The following is a 20,891-nucleotide window of genomic DNA, read 5'->3' as shown; positions in this document are numbered from 1 at the left end:
AGGTCATCTTGCACTCCAAATAGCACAGATAGTCCTCAACCGAAGACCAGTTGCTTAGCAATTGTTCAAAATTATGAAGGCTCTCCTGAGAGCTACTTATGATCTGTTCTCAAAAGTTTTGGTAGCCACCCATACCCAATGGTCAGCTAATCACATTTTGAGGTCTTAGCCACAGACCTGACTTTATGGACAGTTGTAGAATTCTGCAATGTTTTTTGTCAGATTCTGGTCTTTGCTTCTGGTTTCTGGCAAATAATCCACACCTATTGGGGAAAATGGATTCATCTAATGTCCGCTGCATTCGCTTAACAAAGATAATAAAAAAAATAATCATAACTTCAAATCCAGTCATGTGATAACTGAACTTAAAACCATAATTCTGGGGTCAACTATGGTCGTAAATTGAGGACTACCTGTAGTATATTTAACCTGTAAAGTTGTCTCAATTTATAAATATAATAGTAGCTTGTGTAGAGCATTATCCCATCTTTCATCAGTTGTAAAATGACCTTAAACAAAATAATATTTTTCAACTGCTCTTCTGCATTTTAAAAGATGATCAGAAAATCTTGCAGGATTTCTGTAAAATAAAAATATTTTAAAAGATTCATTTATTATGCTATATTCATGGTCTATAAGCTCTCTCTCTCTTTTAATAGATATCATTTGGGTGATTATGGAGGAGAAATACTTAATGAAGTTAAGCTTAATTCAACTGAGAAAGAGATGAACACCACTCCTGCAGCACTTCATAATGGAAATCACCACAAAGTTCAAGAATGTAAAGTTAAGGTACATAACTGACTTTAGTTGTTACATTTATTGCTTAATTAGATGGATGTTTTAGCTAGGTCATGTAGGAAGCATTAGAGGCTTTTCAAACATACAGTAACAGTTCTTCTCTCTTATCCTCTTATGTTTATTTCCATTAACAGCATCAAAGCAAAATAAAAAATTGAGCATACTGTACATTAGACAGATAAATACAATCAGTTATATGATACTTACAGGTAGCTATTTGAAAATCAACTTTAGTTGATCTGGGAAGCTGACAGTTTTTGAATTTAGAACGTTAACTTCATGTGGATTAGATTCAGTATTATTAATGCTAGTGCAAAGTTTCTACTGTTTGTGCCAATCTCACTGATATCTTTGAAAAATATCAGTATATTTAAACTTGCATATATAACCCATTATACAAAATTGTCACAATTTTATGCTTGGTAGTTTTTCTTAATCACATCTACTTATTATTCCTCAAAACTTGTACAGTTGTTAGTGAAAGTGTGGAAAAGCTTTCTGTAAGATACTGGGATGGTAATACAGTAAAGCCATAAAACAGATAATTTCCAGATGTTTGTGCTGGGTTAGGGTATGTGTATTAAGCTTCAATGAAGATTTCATATTTTTGTTAACAGCCCAGTATCTTGATGCTGCAAAAATATACTTTTGTGTACTTGCAGGCTTTAGATTGCCCACACTATATTAAACACAACTCTGACAGAATAATATTGCCTCTTACATTTTTCACACCAGTATTTTGATTTAGCTTTGCTTCTACATCTCAGGCAATGAATCATTAGGATTCTTTAAAAATGATTAAAATATTATGTTTGTGACAATTTTATGATCACAAAAGATTTTCAATACATGTTAATAATTTGATGATTTTTAAAACAAAATCTAACACAGTCATATCTATGTAATAATGGAACTGTATTTCTTTATTTCAGAAATTAGGCTTTCATTGTTCATAGGAAATAACATTATACTTAAAAAAAAATCCAAATATTTTTTAAAAGATTAGATTTGTTTAAATGTTTGTCTTTATTTTTTAACTTTGATGACATCTAGTGGTTATTAGATTGTAGGCACTTATCACTCTTTATTTGGGCTATTCTTGTTTTCCATGCTAAGCTCATGTAAAAATCTTAAATATATAATGTTGCTGTAGCTATTTTTAAATTGAATTTGAAGACAGGAGAAAGAGCCTTTGGAAAACCTTATGTTTTTCACTGGGGAGAAACAATGCACACTAGACACAAATTCTTTAGAAAGACTAAGTGTTTAAAATGTTAGTTTAAATGATACAAGTTAGTTTAAAACTACAACAGATAAATGCAATAAGTATGTCTCAATCTTTGAATAATTTATGCTCTACGCACTCCTTGTTCAGAGTTTTGTAAATATAATTGGGGGAAGTGATTGGAGAAAAAATTATTTATTATTTCATGAAAATCAGATAATGATTAACAATGTGGGGGATTTTGTCCAAAATTTACTGTATACAAACAGCACGCTCACCATTCATCTCTAAAAGAGGAAGTGTCTGATGTTGTCCGTCAAAAGAAGAAGTATCCAAAGAAGCCTAAACTTGAGAGTGTAATAAGTCCTCAGCAGTCTACTACTGAGCCCTTGCCTGTGATCAGTAAAAGTGATATCAAACAATATGACTTCCACAGTTCAGATGAAGATGAATTCCCCCAGGTAATATATGTCAGCTACATTATAAAGCAGATCTTTTTTATATGTAAGTGGAAGAATCCTGATTTATATTTGGATAGAAATGGGGGTGGGGTGAGGGGGAAGCAATATGAATTTGATTTTTTAAAATATAAAATTAAAAAAAAGATGTGTGATTAAAGATACATTTGGATAAAATACCATACAGTATATTAACAGTAATTTGGAATCCAAAGAACAGGCTAGGTTTGTGAAAATGACTCTAAAGCGTAACTATGTTTTTGAAAATTTACTACACTCTTTGGGCATTTGATGTCTCCGAATGTTATACAAACTATCATCAAGAAGCCTCTTCAGAAGCCATTTGTTGAAATCTATTTGCACTTTTAAATGTGTATTTCCTGGTTTTAAAAATGCTGAGTTGTTTAGCGGAGAAAGGAAATATTTGCCAGGAATGATAAGTTAATCGTGTTTTAAATTAGTTTTATTTGGCTTCTAGGTATCCTCACCAATATCTGAGCCAGAAGAAGAAAATGATCCTGATGGAGCCTGTGCATTCAGAAGAAGAGCAGGATGCCAATATTTTGCTGTAAGATTTTTTACTTTAAAAAAAATTCCTTTGCAACAAAATATTAATTTTTGGTTAGAAGAAAAAATGTATTTTGGATCTTTTCTTGTTAAAATTATCCTCCTTTCTCTACTTTTTTACTGCAGGTATTTTTTAGAAAGGTTTTTATTTATGAATTAAATTGCTTCAGATCATGTTAGCTATAGTATTATTAGCGAAGGCTATTAAATTTAACAAGTTGTGAACCTGAAGATGTTGAAGTATTTCAAGATACAGTATACTAGAGGACAAAATTGCTGGTTGCTTTTAGTTATTGATATGGTCTTAACTGAATTGACTTAAGTCTTTAGCGTCGGTACGGCATCGCCAATCCCTTCGCTGTAGAGTCGCATGCATCCCGAATCAACGGGATCCATGATTCTAGGCTGAGTACTACTTGAGCTCGCCGGGCCCAAGAGTTGACAGAGCCCCTTCTGTTGGAAAACGGTGGGCACCTCGAGAAGGCAGGGGTTGTCTTGATAATGAGAGGCTATATTTTGCGTGTCAATTATCCTTGCCCACCAAAATTAGGTGGTTCCACTGGGGCTTAACTTAATTAATTAATTAATTAGTTAATGTTCTTAACTGAATTACAGGAATGTAATTGAATTATATCTTGGTCTGTACAGTATCAGTGGTGTTTCTGCTTTTTTTCCTCTCAACATCTGATAATTGATTATCTGAAGTCTTAATTCAGTTTCAATATGTGTTTACTTATTCAGTCTGCTTCTAGACTTAAATGTCACATTAAGCATTTAGAATTCAGACACAAATATGACTTCAGTTTTTTCAACTACTTTACAATTAATTTCCAAAAGTATATCTCCTGCTGTTAACAATGGTGCGCTTCTGGCTCTCATAATTAGAACTGAGGAAGCAGTCTTCCATTCTGAATCGAATCCATTATCTGCTTATCTATGTTCTTGTAAAAATAGTGAATGCTTGTCTGAGGAGCAAGCAAAGTAACTGACTAGGAGGCCCCTGGTATTCCTGTCCATTTTAAAAAATGGAAGGGGGGTGAAAGATAAAATTTGAAGTGCTTAAATTCCAAAGATGACTTAAATGTTAGTAATACACTATACTTATTTGTTAGCATCTAGCAATGATTTCCATTTCATAATGGATGCCAACTATCAGGAAAGTACATTGGATGGGACCTAGGAAAAGGGCCTTCTCTGTGGTGACTCCCTTCCTTTGGAATATAATTCCCCAAGAGAGATTGCCCTCCCACCTTGTTGCTTTTCTTCAAGGCCTTGAAGACATGGTTTTGTCAGCAGGCCTGGGGACCCTATTGGGAGCTAAATCATGTGGCATGTTTGATTCTGCTGTCACCACCATGGGATGGGAAGAGGTTTAATTGTGAATTTTTAACTGGATTTGTAATACTGTATGCCATTCAGAATCACTGTCTGTGAGTTGGGCGGCTATATAATTTTAATAACATACCGTATTTTTTGTAGTATAAGATGCACCGGAGTATAAGATGCAGCAAGGTTTTGAAGAGGGGGAAAAAGTTTTTGCACTCTGCAAACCTCCCAAAAATGGCCCGTTTTTCCACGAAAGCAGGCCCGTTTTTTTCACAGAAGCATGAATAGCCTTTAGGGAGCTTGCAGAGTGCTCTGGGGAGGGATGAGCAAAAAATGGCCTGTTTTTCATTTTAAAAAGGGCATGGATAGCTTTTAGAAAGCTTATAGAGTGCTCCTGGGGGCAGGGGGGGTTAAAATCATTTCTGTCCTCCCCAGCCCCCAGGAGCTCTCTAAAAGCTTCCTAGAGGCTATGTACAGCCATTTTGGTGAAGGGGGCGGGGTTTCAGGAGGCAAAAAATGCTTTATTCAGTGTATAAGACACATCCAGATTTTCAGCCTCTTTTTTGAGGGAAAAAGGTGTGTCTTGTACTCTGAAAAATATGGTAAATAGTTATCTTAATGTTAATGGATCAGTGTAGCTAGTCGTTCTTTACCTGTAAAAATACTGTGTCCATTTTTGGATTGGGATGAAGTAGATAGTGTCCCAGATAAGGAGCATGGGGTGTTTTGGGGAGAGGTTGGGATGGGAAATAATCTACATCGTGCTGCAGGAAAAAGATGTCAGGATTTTAACACTATTTCAATGAATGATTTCTCTGCAATGAACAAAGGGGAGGGGAAATTCTTCATCAGGCTTGAAAACTCAATTCTGGGAGGAGAAGAAATAGAACACATAGTCACATAGAACTGAGATTACTCCTGGCAGGCAGCTCTCAGAAAAGAGAGGGAGTCTTCTCAGCAGGCGGCAGCAGCAATTGCAGTTTTCCCTGCCAGCTTCCCCATTGAATTTCTGGGAAAGCCGGCAGAGAAGATTGCAAATGGCTATTGCATGATTGTGGGGCATTTGGTAGCTAGTCATAAGTATGACTAGGTTGCCAAGCACTCAGTTCAGTATCATGTTACTTTTGGGGAACAGTGTGATGCTTTAAGATGGCCAGAAGTGCCATAAAGCACCCTTTCTGAGACCATCAAAACTTTGGTTGTTAAACAACCAGTTGTAATTCAAAGATACCTGCATCACTGTTCTGTGACTGCATTGGCAACAACACCCCCTCCCCCCATTTTTAGCAGGCCTCTCTTTCTAGTGCTAGAAGGTGGTGAGCTTGGAGGATGGTTTGTTGAATGCATCAGAGGACAACGGCTAAGGTGCCAGGTTTTTGCTTTTCTGCTTATATTATTTTTTGGGTTTTATTGTTGTGGGTCCCCCAAAACTATAGTTCTTAAGATGGGTGGGCACATAATTATTTTAAATGAAATCAGTCATCAATCAATTTTTATTTCATTCTTCTGTAGGCTCATTTGGACCAAACTAATTATTCTCACGAAAATTCAGAACTGGCAGAATTGGATAAGCTAAGATACAGACATTGTCTCACAACACTTACAGTTCCAAGAAGATGTATAGGATTTGCAAGAAGACGAGTTGGGAGAGGTGGAAGGTAAAATAAGATATTTTCCTCCAGTTGAATATTTAGTGCAAGTATTTTGTATTTTAAGTTGTTAGTAACATTTATTTTTATTTCTTTTAAAATCAGGGTATTAATGGACCGGATAGCCACAGAAAATGATCCTGTCTTGAAGCAGATTGATCCAGATATGCTAAATAGTTCTTCAAGCTCTTCCCAAAATATAGACATTTCTTCTAATTTTTCACGGACCAATGCTTCCAATAAACATTGTGGAAATAAACTTTCCCTTTCTGAAATACTAAGCAATATCAGGTCATGTCGACTGCAGTGTTTCCAACCAAGGCTACTAAACGTACAGGACAGTGATAGTGAAGAATGTACCTCAAGGAAACCAGGGCAGGCTGTGAATAATAAAAGAGTTTCTGCACCTTCTGTAGCTTTATTGAACACCAGCAAGAATGGGATTTCAGGTAGGCAAAAGATTTACAATATTAACTTTTAAATAAATTTCTTTTTAATTTTTTATATGAACCCTGTCTAAAAAGTCTGTCACTACCTTGTATGTCTATTATAGCTATAATAATGGGGTTCTGAAAAAAATACTATCAGTATGCAGAGTTGTACTCTTAGTCATATAAAATAGCTTTAATTTTAAAATATAATATTAGGCATAGTTCTAGTAATGTTTTCATGGGAGTCAATTTTATCCCACTGCTATGCTTGTATACTGCTCATTCCAATATTGCAAGAAGCTTCTGCATTCCCATCTTTCAGTTTTCTGTTAATTTGAAACTGAATTAGCAATACTATCACTTTCAATCTAGTCCTTAACGTAGTTTTAAAAAATATTTTTTACACTGCCCAACATCCAGCAGTTCTGGTGGTAATCATCTACTCTAATACCATTCTATTAATTAACAGCTAAAACTGAAGATAATGAATTTACATGTGATGAACTGGACTATTAGAAAAAATTCAATCATTAAGATTTTTCCCTCAGAAAAAAAAGGAAAGCATGAAAGAACAAATATTTACAGTAATCTTAACCAATTGTTCACAGTTATCTAATACCTCTATTCTTATATGATTCATATCTTAAGTCTTAAGACATCACTCCTGCTTTAAAAAAGATAAGGGTTTCCCCTGCCAGATATGCCCAACTTCAGGGTACAGAGCCCATCTCTGATTCACAGCCAAAGAGCCAGCATTGTCCAAAGATGCTTCTGGACAGTGTGACTATATGCCGAGTCACTTCCCACTGAAGTGATACCTATTTATCTCCTTGAATTTGCATGGTTTCAAACTACTAGGTGGGCAAAGCTGGGGCAAGTAACGAGAGCTCAGTGCATCACACTGTGCTTAGGTTTTAAACGTCCACCTTCTGGTCGATCAGCCCGGTATCCTAACTATTCGGCCACTGCACTGTTTGTTATATTAATCTTCTCTCATATAGTACAGCAGTATGTCAGGTAAACAGAAAAGTAAGCTAAACACAGTAGATTTGATATATTCAAGAAATGTATGCAATAAACCAAGACAATGAATCAAGTATGAATGGTGCTAAATGAAAAATAGAGACCTGAGTGTGTTCAGTATGAAAGAAGTGATTTAATCAGATAAAGAGAATGAAAATTGAACTGCAAGGCCAATAATGTTGCAACTAGATGGAGTTGATGAGCTCCTCAAAAAGAGAAGAGCTATATCTGAAACCACCTATGAAGGTGGTAGAAGGAAAGATGGCTTGCATAGAGGAGTATAAAGTATGGTGTTCGTGAAAATTCAGTTTGACTGTTTTTCTTTTTCTTATATTGTGCCTCAGTTTTCCCAGCTTACCATTTCTTGCATTTTTTCCTGAATTTGGCATAATGTTCTTTATCCTGGAAGGAAATAATGTGATGAGTGGGCAGGTAATTAGTTGACAGATAAAGAGTACAGTAATTTTATTTCAAACTTCATTGAAACTTATTTACAGCTTTTATCAATTTTGGTTACATCCAGAGATGGTATTCAGCAGGTTCTGACCAGTTCTAGAGAACCAGCAGCAGAAATTTTGAGTAGTTTGGAGAAACGGTAAATACCATCTCTGATTGACCCCACCGCCATTTATTCTCTGCCTCCCGAGTCCTAGCTGATCTGGAGGAAACAGGGATTTTGCAGTAACCTTCCCCTGGAGTAGGGTTGAAATGGAGATTTTACAGTATCCTTCCCCTTCCACACCCACCAAGCCATGCCATGCCCACCAAGCCACGCCCACAGAACCAATAGTAAAAATTTTTTGAATCCCACCACTGGTTAGATCCTACATCCTCAGTTGATAGAATTCTGCCTTTTACCTTTGTTTCCCTCATAATTATTTGGAAATCCATCAGGGAGAAGGAAAGGAAGAAAATCTAATATAAAATATTTTTGTTTTGTTTAATTTTTTTGACAGCTTTATGCTTTATGTTGTAAATAATTATATCATGGTAGCTTTATTATATAACCATTATTATATGATTACTGACACAAACAAAACCCTACTCTATTAATGAAGCTTATTTCTAGATATGTGTATGACATTGTAAACTGCCCAGTGAGTGCTGTAACACATGATGGGGCAATTTATAACTCTAATTGATATTGCTATTGTAGCCTGAAAATATAAAACCCTTACAGGACAATCTGCTCAAACATTCCACTGAGTGAAATGAGACTTATGATGGACAGTAGTTGATTTCCCCAAATTATGGAGCAGTGAGTATTAGTTGATGTATAGGATTACAAAATCAGACTACAGTCACCTGTTAGGAATTACTTTTGACTAAGCTCAATCATTGAATCTAAGATTTCTACAGTCATTGTTCACGAACTTTAAAACCCTATTCAGAAAGAATTATAAAATGTTTGGTAGCATTAATTACCCCCTCCTGCAGTGTTCAAGGCTGTTGAGTACCTGAATTTTTTTATGGCGGGAACAACTTCGGTAAGCTTGAGAGCCCCAGTAAAACTTCTACAGCATTTTGAGAACTGTACTTCAAGAATAGATAGGACGAGTACTTGTTGCTTAGTGAGTCTTCAGGTTGCTTAAAGTATGAAAGAGTGTGCAAGTTAAAGAACTCACTTTATTCCTTAAACAAATGAAATAAATAGAAAACACACTATCAAAACCCCAAAAGTACAAAAACTCAGGTCCCACCTGAGGATGGCTGAAAAGCTAGAAAGGGAATGTTTGCTACTCTGACTTAAGTCTTTGTATAGCTTCTTCATACAAATTCAGCCAAGGTGATTTAATGCTGAAATTAAAACTAAATAATAAAGAATAACCTTTTGGCAATACTGTTAAGAACAGAGCTTGGGTTACCTAGCTGGACTTCTCTCTTGCCCTTTTAAATAATCTTAGAGGAGACAGAAGCTTCCCCAGAAATGGGCTTTGTACCATATAGTGCTCTGTTTTATAATTCATAAATGTGAACTTGGTCATAATTCAGTACTATTTTAAGAATAGCAATTTGCTTCTTGACTGCTCATCATGTGTTTTGTGAGAATGGTAAACAGAAATGGCTTGGTTGTTTTTTTTTTTTTAAATATATCCATTAACAAGTCATATTCCTATATAAAAGTATATCCTTTGGCATCATTCAAATGTAGGCCATTAATCATATAAATTTATTAAAACCTCTCCTTGGAACAGGCTGGAAGTTTATATCAACTGTCAAATTGAAGGATTTATGTTCTTATGTTAATATGTATCTATTGCAATTGACAGCACAACTGCTATCAAAAATATACAGATAATTTTGTGTTGTATTTTCAAGAGTAAATTTTATGAGCGATCAAAATTATGTTATATACATAAACGAGGAGGATTAAGTTGGGTTTAAGTCATCCATATTAATTATAACTTAAATCTCATTCATTTCAATAGATCTACTCTATGGTTGACATGATCTGCTCCTAGCCGTTAACAGATAGATTGTCATAGCCAACATAAACTAGTTGTTAATAGACCTCTTGTGATAAGCTCCACCTACAAATATTTAAGAAAGGAAACAACAAAAAGTAAAAAAAAGGGGGTGAACAAACCTAAACACAATCTTTTCCTCATCATGCACTTATTAACTAACATCCAAGTAAGTACCATGCAAACCATGCAAACAAGAACAATCAAAGAAAAAAAACCCAATCCAGCCAAAATGTAGTCAAAGAAGGAAAAGGTTGGTAAAATAAGCTATCACATAATGAGTAAACTTGACTCCCTTATGCATTAATGTTACTAAATCTGGTAGTGAAAATGAAGAAGATGTGAAAGCAATCCATAGACTTCATAAAAACAAATCATGGACTAAGAATATTTGTGCTTTTTGCCATTTATATTTAATGCCAAAAGCCCATATTTTGCTCCATGTTGAAAAGAGAGGCTGTTAGTTAACAGATAGTATTTTAAACTGCGGTGTAATATCCAAACAATACATTAAGTAGGTTTTGCAAACTAGTTAATATATAGAATTGTGATAATTACTAATAGAACTGAAAGAGACTACTTGTAAAACTGATCAACCCTGTTCTACACTTCATAGTCAAAATATCATTAATTATTTTGGGGTAGCAAAAATAGTAATATTTGTAGATATGAAAACTTAATCTATCCTTCCAAAAAAACCCAATAGTTCTGAAAAGACAAGATTGTGGCAAAAGTTAGCACAGAAAATTTTAGAGCAGAATTTACAATTGGAAGTTACATGCAATGCCATTAACAGATATCTGTCTCTCAAAATGTGGATGGCTTTGTACACTCAGAATGGTCCGTGATGTCCCCTACCAATGGACACTTTTTCAGAAATAAGCCTTACACCATCTTGATTGTATTGTATTGTTGATTACTCTCTAGATTTTATTAAAATGTATATCTGTGAGAGAAAATGTCTATCTATCTGTCTGTCTGTCTGTCTGTCTATCTACTATCTCTATAATAGTCTGTCTCAGCAAATGACTCTGGGTGGCTCACAATTCAGAGACATATATTATAATTAAAATCTTAAAACCATTTTAAACAATAAAAACCATTAAAACAATAAAAAAATCTAATTCAAGCAAGCAAGACATTCGGCCTGTTAACAATAAAGCCAGGAGGTGGCTACCTTCGCACATGTAGTGTTCCAGGTTCGCAAGCATAGCCAGGTCTTCAAAGCTTTATGGAAGGCTAACAGGGTTGAGGGCTCTTTAATATCTGAAGGTAGGCTGTTCCACAAAACGGGCTGCTGCAGAAAAAGCTTGTTTTCTAGTCCATGTCATCCAACATTCAAACATTAACACACGTGGCCGAACTAGGAGCTGAGAGAGCCTTGTGCTCTTCCTCAGATTCAATGGGCTCAAACTCTTCCCAAATTGATTTGCAAGATGTACCCTCCATTGTTTCCAAGATTCTGCTCTAAGGCTGGAGTCCAACATAAAGCAAATGTGACTGATTTTATCTGCCAGATGCGCAGCATATTATTCAAAATGACCCTTTAGGTAGACTTCAGCCTTATTCTCTTCAAGGATGGACCGAGTCACCTGAAACAGTGCCACTAAATGGCTATCAGCAGACGCAATAAGGGAGGAGAAATAATTACGTTTCACCATCCTAATCACCATGAGGTAGGCAGCTCTAGCTCGTGTTTGGTCATCTTCACTTCAGCAACCCTCTAGGTGTCCCTTACCTGCTTAAATTCCCTTAGTTCCATTGTATACCATGGGTAACATGATGGACACAGAAACGCTGCTCAGGTGCGATCCGATCTAAAGTTGTTGCCACATTATTAGCCTCCAAGGCTTCAACTGGACTAAGTAGCAAGCTGTCTGGAATAACCTCAAGTACCCTCTGGAATCCAATCAGGTCCATTAGTGTCCTCCTGCTTACATCTTTCATGACCTTTTCACAAGCAAAATCAATAGGGAAGCCAGATTCACTTAACAGCTGGGTTACTAATTTATCAACTGCAGTGATTTACTTAATAAATGTCTTATTTAACAATATAAATTTTGGGGTCAGCTGTAGTCATAAGTTGAGGAATGACACTTTGCCCTTTTTCTTCATTCTTTATCTTCTTGTGCAATGATCTGAACAAAAGAGATGTAGTTTAATTGCACCTCTTTTGCTCTTCTTGAGATCTTTCCCTTCAAAGGAACATTATCAGGGTGAAGAATGAGCATTACTTTCTCATTCCCATTTTTAAAAAATCAAAAGGTTTAATAGATTTTGGAGAAAAGAATATTGGTGAGATAACCACAGTTATGTGACTTTGAGATGGGCAGCATATGAAATAAATATATAAATAAAATATTTATTATAGCGATCAGTAGCCTGAAGCTCCAGAGCTTTTATAGAAACTCTTGTAATTAAAATAAGTAACAAACTGCAGTATAATTTCTAAAATGCTGCTAAGAAATCCTGAAATATTCTTCCCACAGCTAATGAAAATATAAAAAATTCTGGCTCTGTCCTACTTTGGATCATCTTGCCTTCTTTTAAAATGTTTGTGTACCCCAATTACTAAAAGATTGCCAACTCTGACCAACAATAGAGAAAGTTAAAGCAAAGGAATGTTTTTATTTTATTTTAGCTTTAACCTTTTTTTACTATATGAACTATTTTACAACATAGCATAGTTGGGGCCTTCTTTGCTCCTGGTGCTTACATAAAATTATAAGTAAAAAAAAAACGGCCTGGAGTTGCAAAATATCTGAAATATTTCTGGTAAATGGAATTGAAAACTCAAAATGGAACTGAAACAGTTGAAAACATGTCTGTGTCTTCTATGCTATAGGTATAAATATACTGTATGTAGGTATAAATATACAGTAATTTAACTGCAACCATAAATGCTTTTGAACCAGTTTTGGCATCATTAGCTCAGTTCTAGCTTATTTTCATTCATTTGAGTAATATTTAGAAAGCTGTGGTAACTTCTGAAATATAATATGTTTCTCATAAACAATTATATTGACATAACTGACCAACAAGGCCTGTCAGTTTCTAAATAAGCTATGCTCAGTTGGATTGCACAAGCTAATTTAATTGACCATCCAAAAATTATTTCAAAACCCTATTGTACTTGTGGTTTTTTTTAAAATACTAAATTGGAATAGTATGAGTGAAAATGAAATGAATGTCTGCAGAAATACTCTAATCAAGACAAGTGGGAGTTTTCATGAACTGTCAGCTGTTAAACAAAAAGCAGCAAATGATACAATTTAGCACATAGAGGAAATTAGTAAACTATATCTCTACTTGTGATGCAGTAGTTATGTGTATTAAGAAGAAATTCATTTGTTGTAGGTATTTTCTTAACTATGCAGGTGCTTAATCATTAACTAAGATAATTGGTACAAGAAAAATAAGTATGTTAGATTTGTATGCCCATTATTTGTGATAGACCTGCTTATAACATATTCTCAATTTCAATGGGATTCGAAGTAGGATGAGCCTACATTCAGATAACATAGTTGAACAAAGTACTGCTATTTGCTGCCTATGATATTGAATGGTGGGAGGACTGAAAACGATATGAAAGAGCCAGGAGGTACAAGAGATAAACTCTAGGCTTAACTGTAGGCTTAGGAAGATATAATGTTCAGACAGGACTAGTGATAAGAAATGTGTAGGACTTCATCTCTTTTATCTCATTAAACATTTTCATGCTGAAACTACCCTAATTATAGTTTTGGTGGTCACCAATCCAGTAACTTTAGCAAATACTGTAGTATGAACATCTAAAATATGTCCATAGTTTTTAAATCATAGTAAAAAAACTCATTGAGTTCCAGAGTACTACAAATGTAACAACTCAGTTAATGAATGATGCTTAATTGCAGCTGAAAACTGCTGGTTTTGTTTTTGCGGTTTTTTAAAATAATAAATAACACTTTGCTAGTCTTAACCTGTATAGTCTTCTTTTTAGAGACACTATCGGCTATTTAATTTAGGAGAAGTAGTTAACTAAATTAATGAACAGCTTTATTTACCAGTTTAAAATGATCATTTCATAAATTCATTGTGTTATGTAATACAGCTGTTGAAAAATTGCTTCACTTCCCAATCCGTGTAACTTATGCAGTGACTTTTATGACTTTGAACCCTTAATCATATTCTCCTTTCTTTCTACAGTAACGGGGGGTATTACAGAAGAACAATTTCAGACACATCAACAGCAGTTAGTTCAAATGCAAAGGCAGCAACTTGCTCAGCTCCAGCAGAAACAGCAGTCTCAGCATCAATCCCAACAGACGTATCCAAAAGCACAGGTAACAAACACCTTTCTTGAAAATCCTTTCTCTTATATTCTAGAAACCAATGTAAAACCAGTTGTGTGGGTTTTTTTTAGTTTTTTTCTCTCCCATTTTTTGTCTTCATATCTAGTTCAAACAGACCAGTCTCTAATATACTTAACATTCAACCAAAATAGATAAAGTAAATAAATGTAGTGTTGTGATTGTAAGGAAAAAGGACTGCCACAGTCATGCTTGTCTATTGATTATAGTCCATATGTTGCATGCATTGTTGATTATAAAACAATACTGTTAGTGCTTGTGTTTCTGTCTTATCTGTTCTTAGAAAAATCTGTTTTCTTTTAATTCATACAACTAACCTGACAATTCTTCCAAAGAGTAACTACTATATTGAGTTGATGGCAGCAAAAAATACCAAAGTCATGAGGGCACCTTAAAGAATAACAGATTCAGTGTTATTCTTTAAGGCACGTGCTTCCTTGGGCTACAGCCTGTGGTAAAATAAAACTGCTAATTTGTAATGTAATACAGAACCCCAGTGATTTATTTATTAATATTTAGAATTTGACATTAATTTCTGAATCAGTTTCCCCCCAGTCCCTTTGTAATGTCGATTCAACATTATTTAAATAGTCTAATAGTATGAATTATTGCCTTTCCTTGAAAATTATGGCACCAGTAATAACACAATGGACTTCATTTTGAGTATTTTGATATTTTTGCATTTATGTTAGTGGTTGCAATATAGCATGTTGTTCAACATCTCATACTTATCTGGGTTTCTACCCCCATGTATACGAATTAAACTTAATCCTCTTTGGAAGGAATGTGGAGACGTTTTCTATTTAAAGAAAGGTGCTTTTAACATTTTGGTACTGGGCCACAACTTTTAAAATGGTAAAGGTAAAAGATAGAAAGCAAAAACCTTTAGCTTATTTAGTAGACAGAACCTAATCTGAAGTTAGTGAAAGTAGCCCCTTCCTCTCCTGCAGCTACATAGATACTTGAAGTCTAAGCATTAGAAGCAGTTCTGTCATTAGGAGAACATCACTTAGGTCTGGATAATTTTTTTACTGTTTATATCAAGAGTTAATTTGATGGTATCTTACAAATTGTAATTATGAAAACTGTTGTGTAAATTTCCCAGGGATCAAGCACTTCTGATTGCATGTCAAAAACGCTTGACTCAGCTAGTGCCCATTTTGCTGCATCTGCAGTGGTGAGCGCACCTGCTCCCAATCGGGGTGAAGTGACAAAGGAACAGAGTGCCAGCCACAATATCAACGGTGTTGTTCAGCCAACAGGTACATTTTTCTTTGTTGCATTATTTTCATGTTAGTTTGTAGCAAGATGTTGCTAATGCTTACTTTCTATGCAAGATCAATCTGAAAAAATGCTTAATAGGGTGATGGTTTTTTTAAAAAATTATATCATAGGATGGAAGATTTTGACCTTTTTATTTAATAAAAAAAAAAAATTCTTGTTGGGCATCTGCAGATTCTTATATATTTTAAAATATTACAGTGTGCCTTTGAATTTAGAGAGGAGTCCTAATGTTTGGAAATAGAACTCTTTCATTATTGCTTCATAGCAATAGACTTATATACCGCTTCACAGTGATTTACAGCCCACTCTAAGCAGTTTACAGAATCAGCATATTGCCCCCAACAATCTGGGTTCTCATTTTACTGACCTCGGAAGGATGGAAGACTGAGTCAACCTTGAGCTGGTCAGGATTGAACTCCTGGAGTGAGCAGTGACTTAGCCTACAGTACTGCATTTTAACCACTGCACCACCATTACTCATAGCTTGCTTCATCTTGGTGCCCTCCCTGTATGTGTTGCCTTATAACTTACATCACTCTTAATGCAATTTATGGAATATACCATAGCCAGGAGACATTAAGATGGGATGGTAGTCTTGTTTTTATTTCATATATTTTATTTTACTTGAAACCTATTGAGTACATCTGTTTTGTTTTGAACAGCAACATCAAAAACTCTGTATTCCACCAATATGGCTCTGTCATCTAGCCCAGGGATCTCAGCTGTACAACTTGTAAGGACAGTCGGTCACACCACCACAAACCATTTAATCCCAGCATTGTGCACAAACAGCTCTCAAACACTTCCTATGAACAATTCTTGTCTCACCAATGCAGTGCACCTCAACAATGTCAGTGTTGTTTCTCCAGTCAATGTACATATCAATGCAAGGACTTCAGCACCATCGCCAACCGCCTTAAAACTTGCCACAGTTGCTGCCAGTATGGATAGAGTGCCAAAGGTGACTCCAAGCAGTGCCATCAGCAGCATAGCAAGGTGTGTGTCTTTTGGATATGAATGAAATAAGCTTTTGTGATGTCCGTGTCTCTCTCTTTCTCTTTTATTAAAAAAGAGAAGTTGATTTACTAACAAATCCTAATCCAATAAAGGCTGAATTAAGTAATGGTATTTGATTTGTGTATCTTGTTGGGAAAAAGTGTGTTTACGATCTACCCTCATAAGTGGATGGCTGATTCAGCCAATTATTTTATATTTCAAATTACAGGAAAAATCTGAAATCCTATAGGTTATGTACAGAATTTTATATTACAAATTTCAAGAAAAATCTAAAATCCTCTAGGTTATGTATAAAGCATGTGTAAATTCTTCTACGTTTCTATATTTATACATTGTTTTATCCCAATGCAAATGAAGACTCTCTGATTTTTTAAAATTCTCATTCTACATGCTGTGAGAGAAATCATTTGCCATTTGGTAAATATTGCATAAATTTTCATTTCCTAGTAAAGTTTTAGCTTTGTTGTGTTTTTAACATTTTTCAGATGATAAATATGAAAGACGCCGAGTTAACAAAATGTCAAATATTAAGAAATTATACCATATAGCTCATTATTATAACTATATATATTTATTTGCTCTTCTCTTTTCATTCTCAGAGAGAACCATGAACCTGAAAGATTGGGTTTGAATGGAATAGCAGAGACTACAGTAGCAATGGAGGTGACATAACCTAACACAGTAGCTCAATGTGTGCTGATGGTGTCATTTATATTCCAGCTGAATGCAAAACAAAACTCTGTGGATCACAGGGGATTAAAATGGACCTAAACGGACTATCATATCGTATATTAAGTCGATATATAATGTACATTTTGTAAAATTGGGAAAATCACTACCTTGTAAAATAGTTTATTTGTATCATCAATATTATTTCTGTTACTTGAATAGTAGATATTCATCATCATGCTTTTGCACTTGAATTTGCAACTGAATGGATTTAAAAATAATTCTTTAAATGGGATCATGAGCATGAAATGGGATCCTGCATCACTTGTTTTAACTATTTATTTTGCCATGTTTACATTTTGTATCTTGTAAAAAATAAATCCAACTTTGTGTCTAAAAAAAGTTAAAGATTCATAGCTAGGAAAAATTCTTGTAATTTTTTTCTAAAGGAAATGTAAAGTTTTCACTTGGTTCATTTTGTTTCACAATTTTAGATGGACTTTTTGGTAAATACTTTAGTGGCATTTCACTGTCAAATATGAAGTTCAAGGCAAAATAGTATTTTCTATTACTGTGCAGGGGAAAGGGATGGATCGATACATGCAAATTTAATGTAGTAACCCACTTTTCCATATATTTTGAATGTATATTTCTATTTATAATACCAATTTATAAAAAATAATTACACAGAAAACCTGACTAGTACAAATTATGCATCTAGCACATATTAAACTGTGCAGATATGAAGAAAATTTTCAACTGATTATATTTTATCTGAAGTCTGCATAATTTAACCGGCTTTTAACTGTAACACACCACATAAATGATATTTTACCAGGTATGTATTGCATTATATATCATTGCAATAATTATTGGATGTCTAGATATCGAGCCATCCCAGGTAATGGGGGAGGGGGGAGGGTCATGGCAGATTGTCTTTCAATTTTGGAAAGTTTTCCTGTGGCTACAAGGCAAGTAACGGGTTGGAAAAAGTCTGACTGTAAGCGTTGGACACCTTCGTAGTGTAGTGTTTTAGTGACTTTTTTTATACGGTTCTTGTAAATTAGATACGTGTAGTGGTGTTTCAGAATGTTTGTTTATGCACTAGTTCAGACAACTTTCCCTGTTACTTGTTCTTGATAAGTGAAAACTGCAGGGAAATAAAAATACATATCAAAACATGGGCATCTTGCATACGTATTTATTTCACAACATGGAGAACAGTTTCTAATTTTTGGAAGCCAGTACTTATCAAACTGAGACACCAGCAATTTGGCATGTATATAGATTCAGCACCACCTCAATAGAACAATAATTCTAGAAGCTTCTGCAGGCATGTAACCTGGATCGGAAAGTGTGTGTGCAAAAACTTGATGGATGGAATTGGATATTTATATCCAGCACTTGGCCTGTGTGTGAGATTCCCAGCATTGAGACCACTGGTACTTTGTAAACATGGAACAATGTGACACTGCTTTCTATGTGGTGAGCGCTAGGCATGTACAGAACTCTATGGGCAGCTGAACTGGGACTTGAAACTGTTTAAAAAGTTTGAGTTTTCCTTCATTTGTACTTGATGTACATTAGTGCATATTGCACATATAATCGCTACCTCATAGCTGTAATTTATGCTGTACACGCTTTTGCATAATTATCTGAATGGAAATTTACTATTTGATTATGTAAGTGGCAAAGGAATCATAATGATACTTCACTAATTTTAATCTATCTTCCTCCAGTTATATTTTTGAAGTGAGTTTGAACATATTTAAAGAGAAATATGAATTTGGCTTCTTTAGGTTCAATTTAATTTTATTACTGATTTTTATGTTGTGCTGCTTTTAAAAGGATAAATCGTGTGTATACCATGTTATTAATACATCCATTGGTCACTATTATATAAAAACCTCTGCCTCTTTCAAAGTAAAATGGATTGAGCCTTTTTGCTTCTTGGCTGTCAGGGTTTTCCAAGATTAAAAAAGTAGTCAGAGAAAATTAGATAATTTTTTTGCTCCATGAAGTCAAGAGTTAATGATTGCATTTGCATATCAGTCTAGTATGCTTTAACACTACGCATTTGCTCAGAAAATACATTCTACATAACAATGGCTGATCTTTATTTCTCAGTCACCTTCCTAAAAATTAACCTTTAAAAAGGCTGATGACAGAATATGGGATGTGAAGCAAAGCTACACAGCATGCATTGCATGGAAAAAAAGACTTGATTTTCTTAACTACATGTTTCCACATGATCTGATTTGAGTCAATAAAAATAATTTAATAGCAAGTGCTACAAGTCTGCTGACACATAGTGTCTGTGACGTTTGATAATATTTTCACAAGACAGGTTTTTTTATAAAATACGTGGACACTTGAAAAACCAAGGTGTTTGCAGAAGTGACTTTGTATTGAATTGTATAGAAAAGTAACGACACAATATAACAGTTGTAAATTAATACTGCAGAAGATTAACTTGAGATAAGTTGTTTATTTGTTTCACATTTTTTGTTTCCTGCTCCAATCTAGACTCTGGGAAGCACACAACAGAAACTAAATTAAAAAATCCCCTAGGTGGCCATCAGAAAAGTTAACCATTGTTAAAAGTACAGTAGAATAGTATTGTTTTAATAGCTGTGTGAAATACCACAAAGGACGAGGCTGCTAAAATTTCCAGAGACAATGAGTTTCAAAGTACAGGGCCAGAACAGAAAATGCCTGGTCCAGCTCCATCTCACCTTACCTAATTGGGAGAACTACAATATTCCAATTCAGTGTTGATTGAAATATGGGTTACATGGCCAGATAGGATTGTAATTGGCACACCAGGCAAAGCTTGGCAAAAGCCCTGTAGCCTCCACCTGTTGCTCAAGCAATACCTACAAGTCAAGATCATGAATCAACACCTTTAGACACAGTGCCATTCTATCCTATCAGGGAACGTTCCTGAATGTTTATTGCTGAAAAACAATTTGGTTTTGGAGGCAATCTAGCATCATTTTGTTCCATTCAAACCCTGTCAGAATCCAGGCACCATTTTTTTTAGGACATCTTTGCTCTGGCTCGACCTCTCCCAAGGTTTTAGATGCTAAATAGCTTGGGGAAGAGCACCAAACTCCCTGATGCCTTGAATTGAAACAACTGCTGGATCAAGTGTTGCCATAATTAATGACTGGAATGATCTTAAGCTGAAACTTGAAGGACTGTTTCCGACTCCCCAGCCTTGTGTGCAGCGTGGCAAGATACCACAAGCCAATAGTATCACATGCCACAGAGAGATCTTACAGGAGTATTGAGGTGCACTTTCCCATAAAGGATCCGGGTGAGGGTCATCCACCAGAGCAATCAAAGCTATTTTTGTCCCATGATAGATAATCCATTTCTTCTAGGATTATCTGTAGCTAAGCCACCAGGAAACGTTGGACACCAAGCAGAAATGGTTAAAAGCAGCTGTTCCACATAGGGCTTCTTCCAGAGAAGACATACAGCCTCTTTTAAGATATATAGCATGGTTCTCTCAAGCATCTGAAAGTTTCCTAATTGCACTCTGTCTGTCTGTCACTGAGGTCATCACAGGTAATGGGATAATCACATACCCAGATGGCAGTGTTTACACCACAGAGGATCCGA

General features: G+C 35.1%; 1 protein-coding gene across 1 annotated transcript in view; it reads left to right on the top strand.

Moving 5' to 3' along the window:
* The window catches only part of EPC2 (enhancer of polycomb homolog 2), a 45,259-nt gene extending 26,812 nt beyond the window's left edge, over nt 1-18,447 (top strand). Inside the window, exons 6-14 of the mRNA XM_032216070.1 lie at nt 660-792; nt 2,296-2,487; nt 2,963-3,052; nt 5,890-6,035; nt 6,132-6,475; nt 14,131-14,267; nt 15,400-15,556; nt 16,241-16,574; nt 17,195-18,447. Of these exons, the coding sequence (XP_032071961.1) occupies nt 660-792; nt 2,296-2,487; nt 2,963-3,052; nt 5,890-6,035; nt 6,132-6,475; nt 14,131-14,267; nt 15,400-15,556; nt 16,241-16,574; nt 17,195-17,267 (1,606 nt within the window). The 3' untranslated portion in view covers nt 17,268-18,447. The remainder of the gene's footprint in view (nt 1-659; nt 793-2,295; nt 2,488-2,962; nt 3,053-5,889; nt 6,036-6,131; nt 6,476-14,130; nt 14,268-15,399; nt 15,557-16,240; nt 16,575-17,194) is intronic.
* The last annotated feature ends 2,444 nt before the right edge of the window (nt 18,448-20,891 follow it).

The sequence above is a fragment of the Thamnophis elegans genome, chromosome 1 (assembly GCF_009769535.1).
Source record: "Thamnophis elegans isolate rThaEle1 chromosome 1, rThaEle1.pri, whole genome shotgun sequence".
NCBI classification, from domain to species: domain Eukaryota; kingdom Metazoa; phylum Chordata; class Lepidosauria; order Squamata; family Colubridae; genus Thamnophis; species Thamnophis elegans.
Note: the sequence above shows the minus strand (reverse complement) of the source record. Positions and strands in the feature narration are given on the sequence as shown.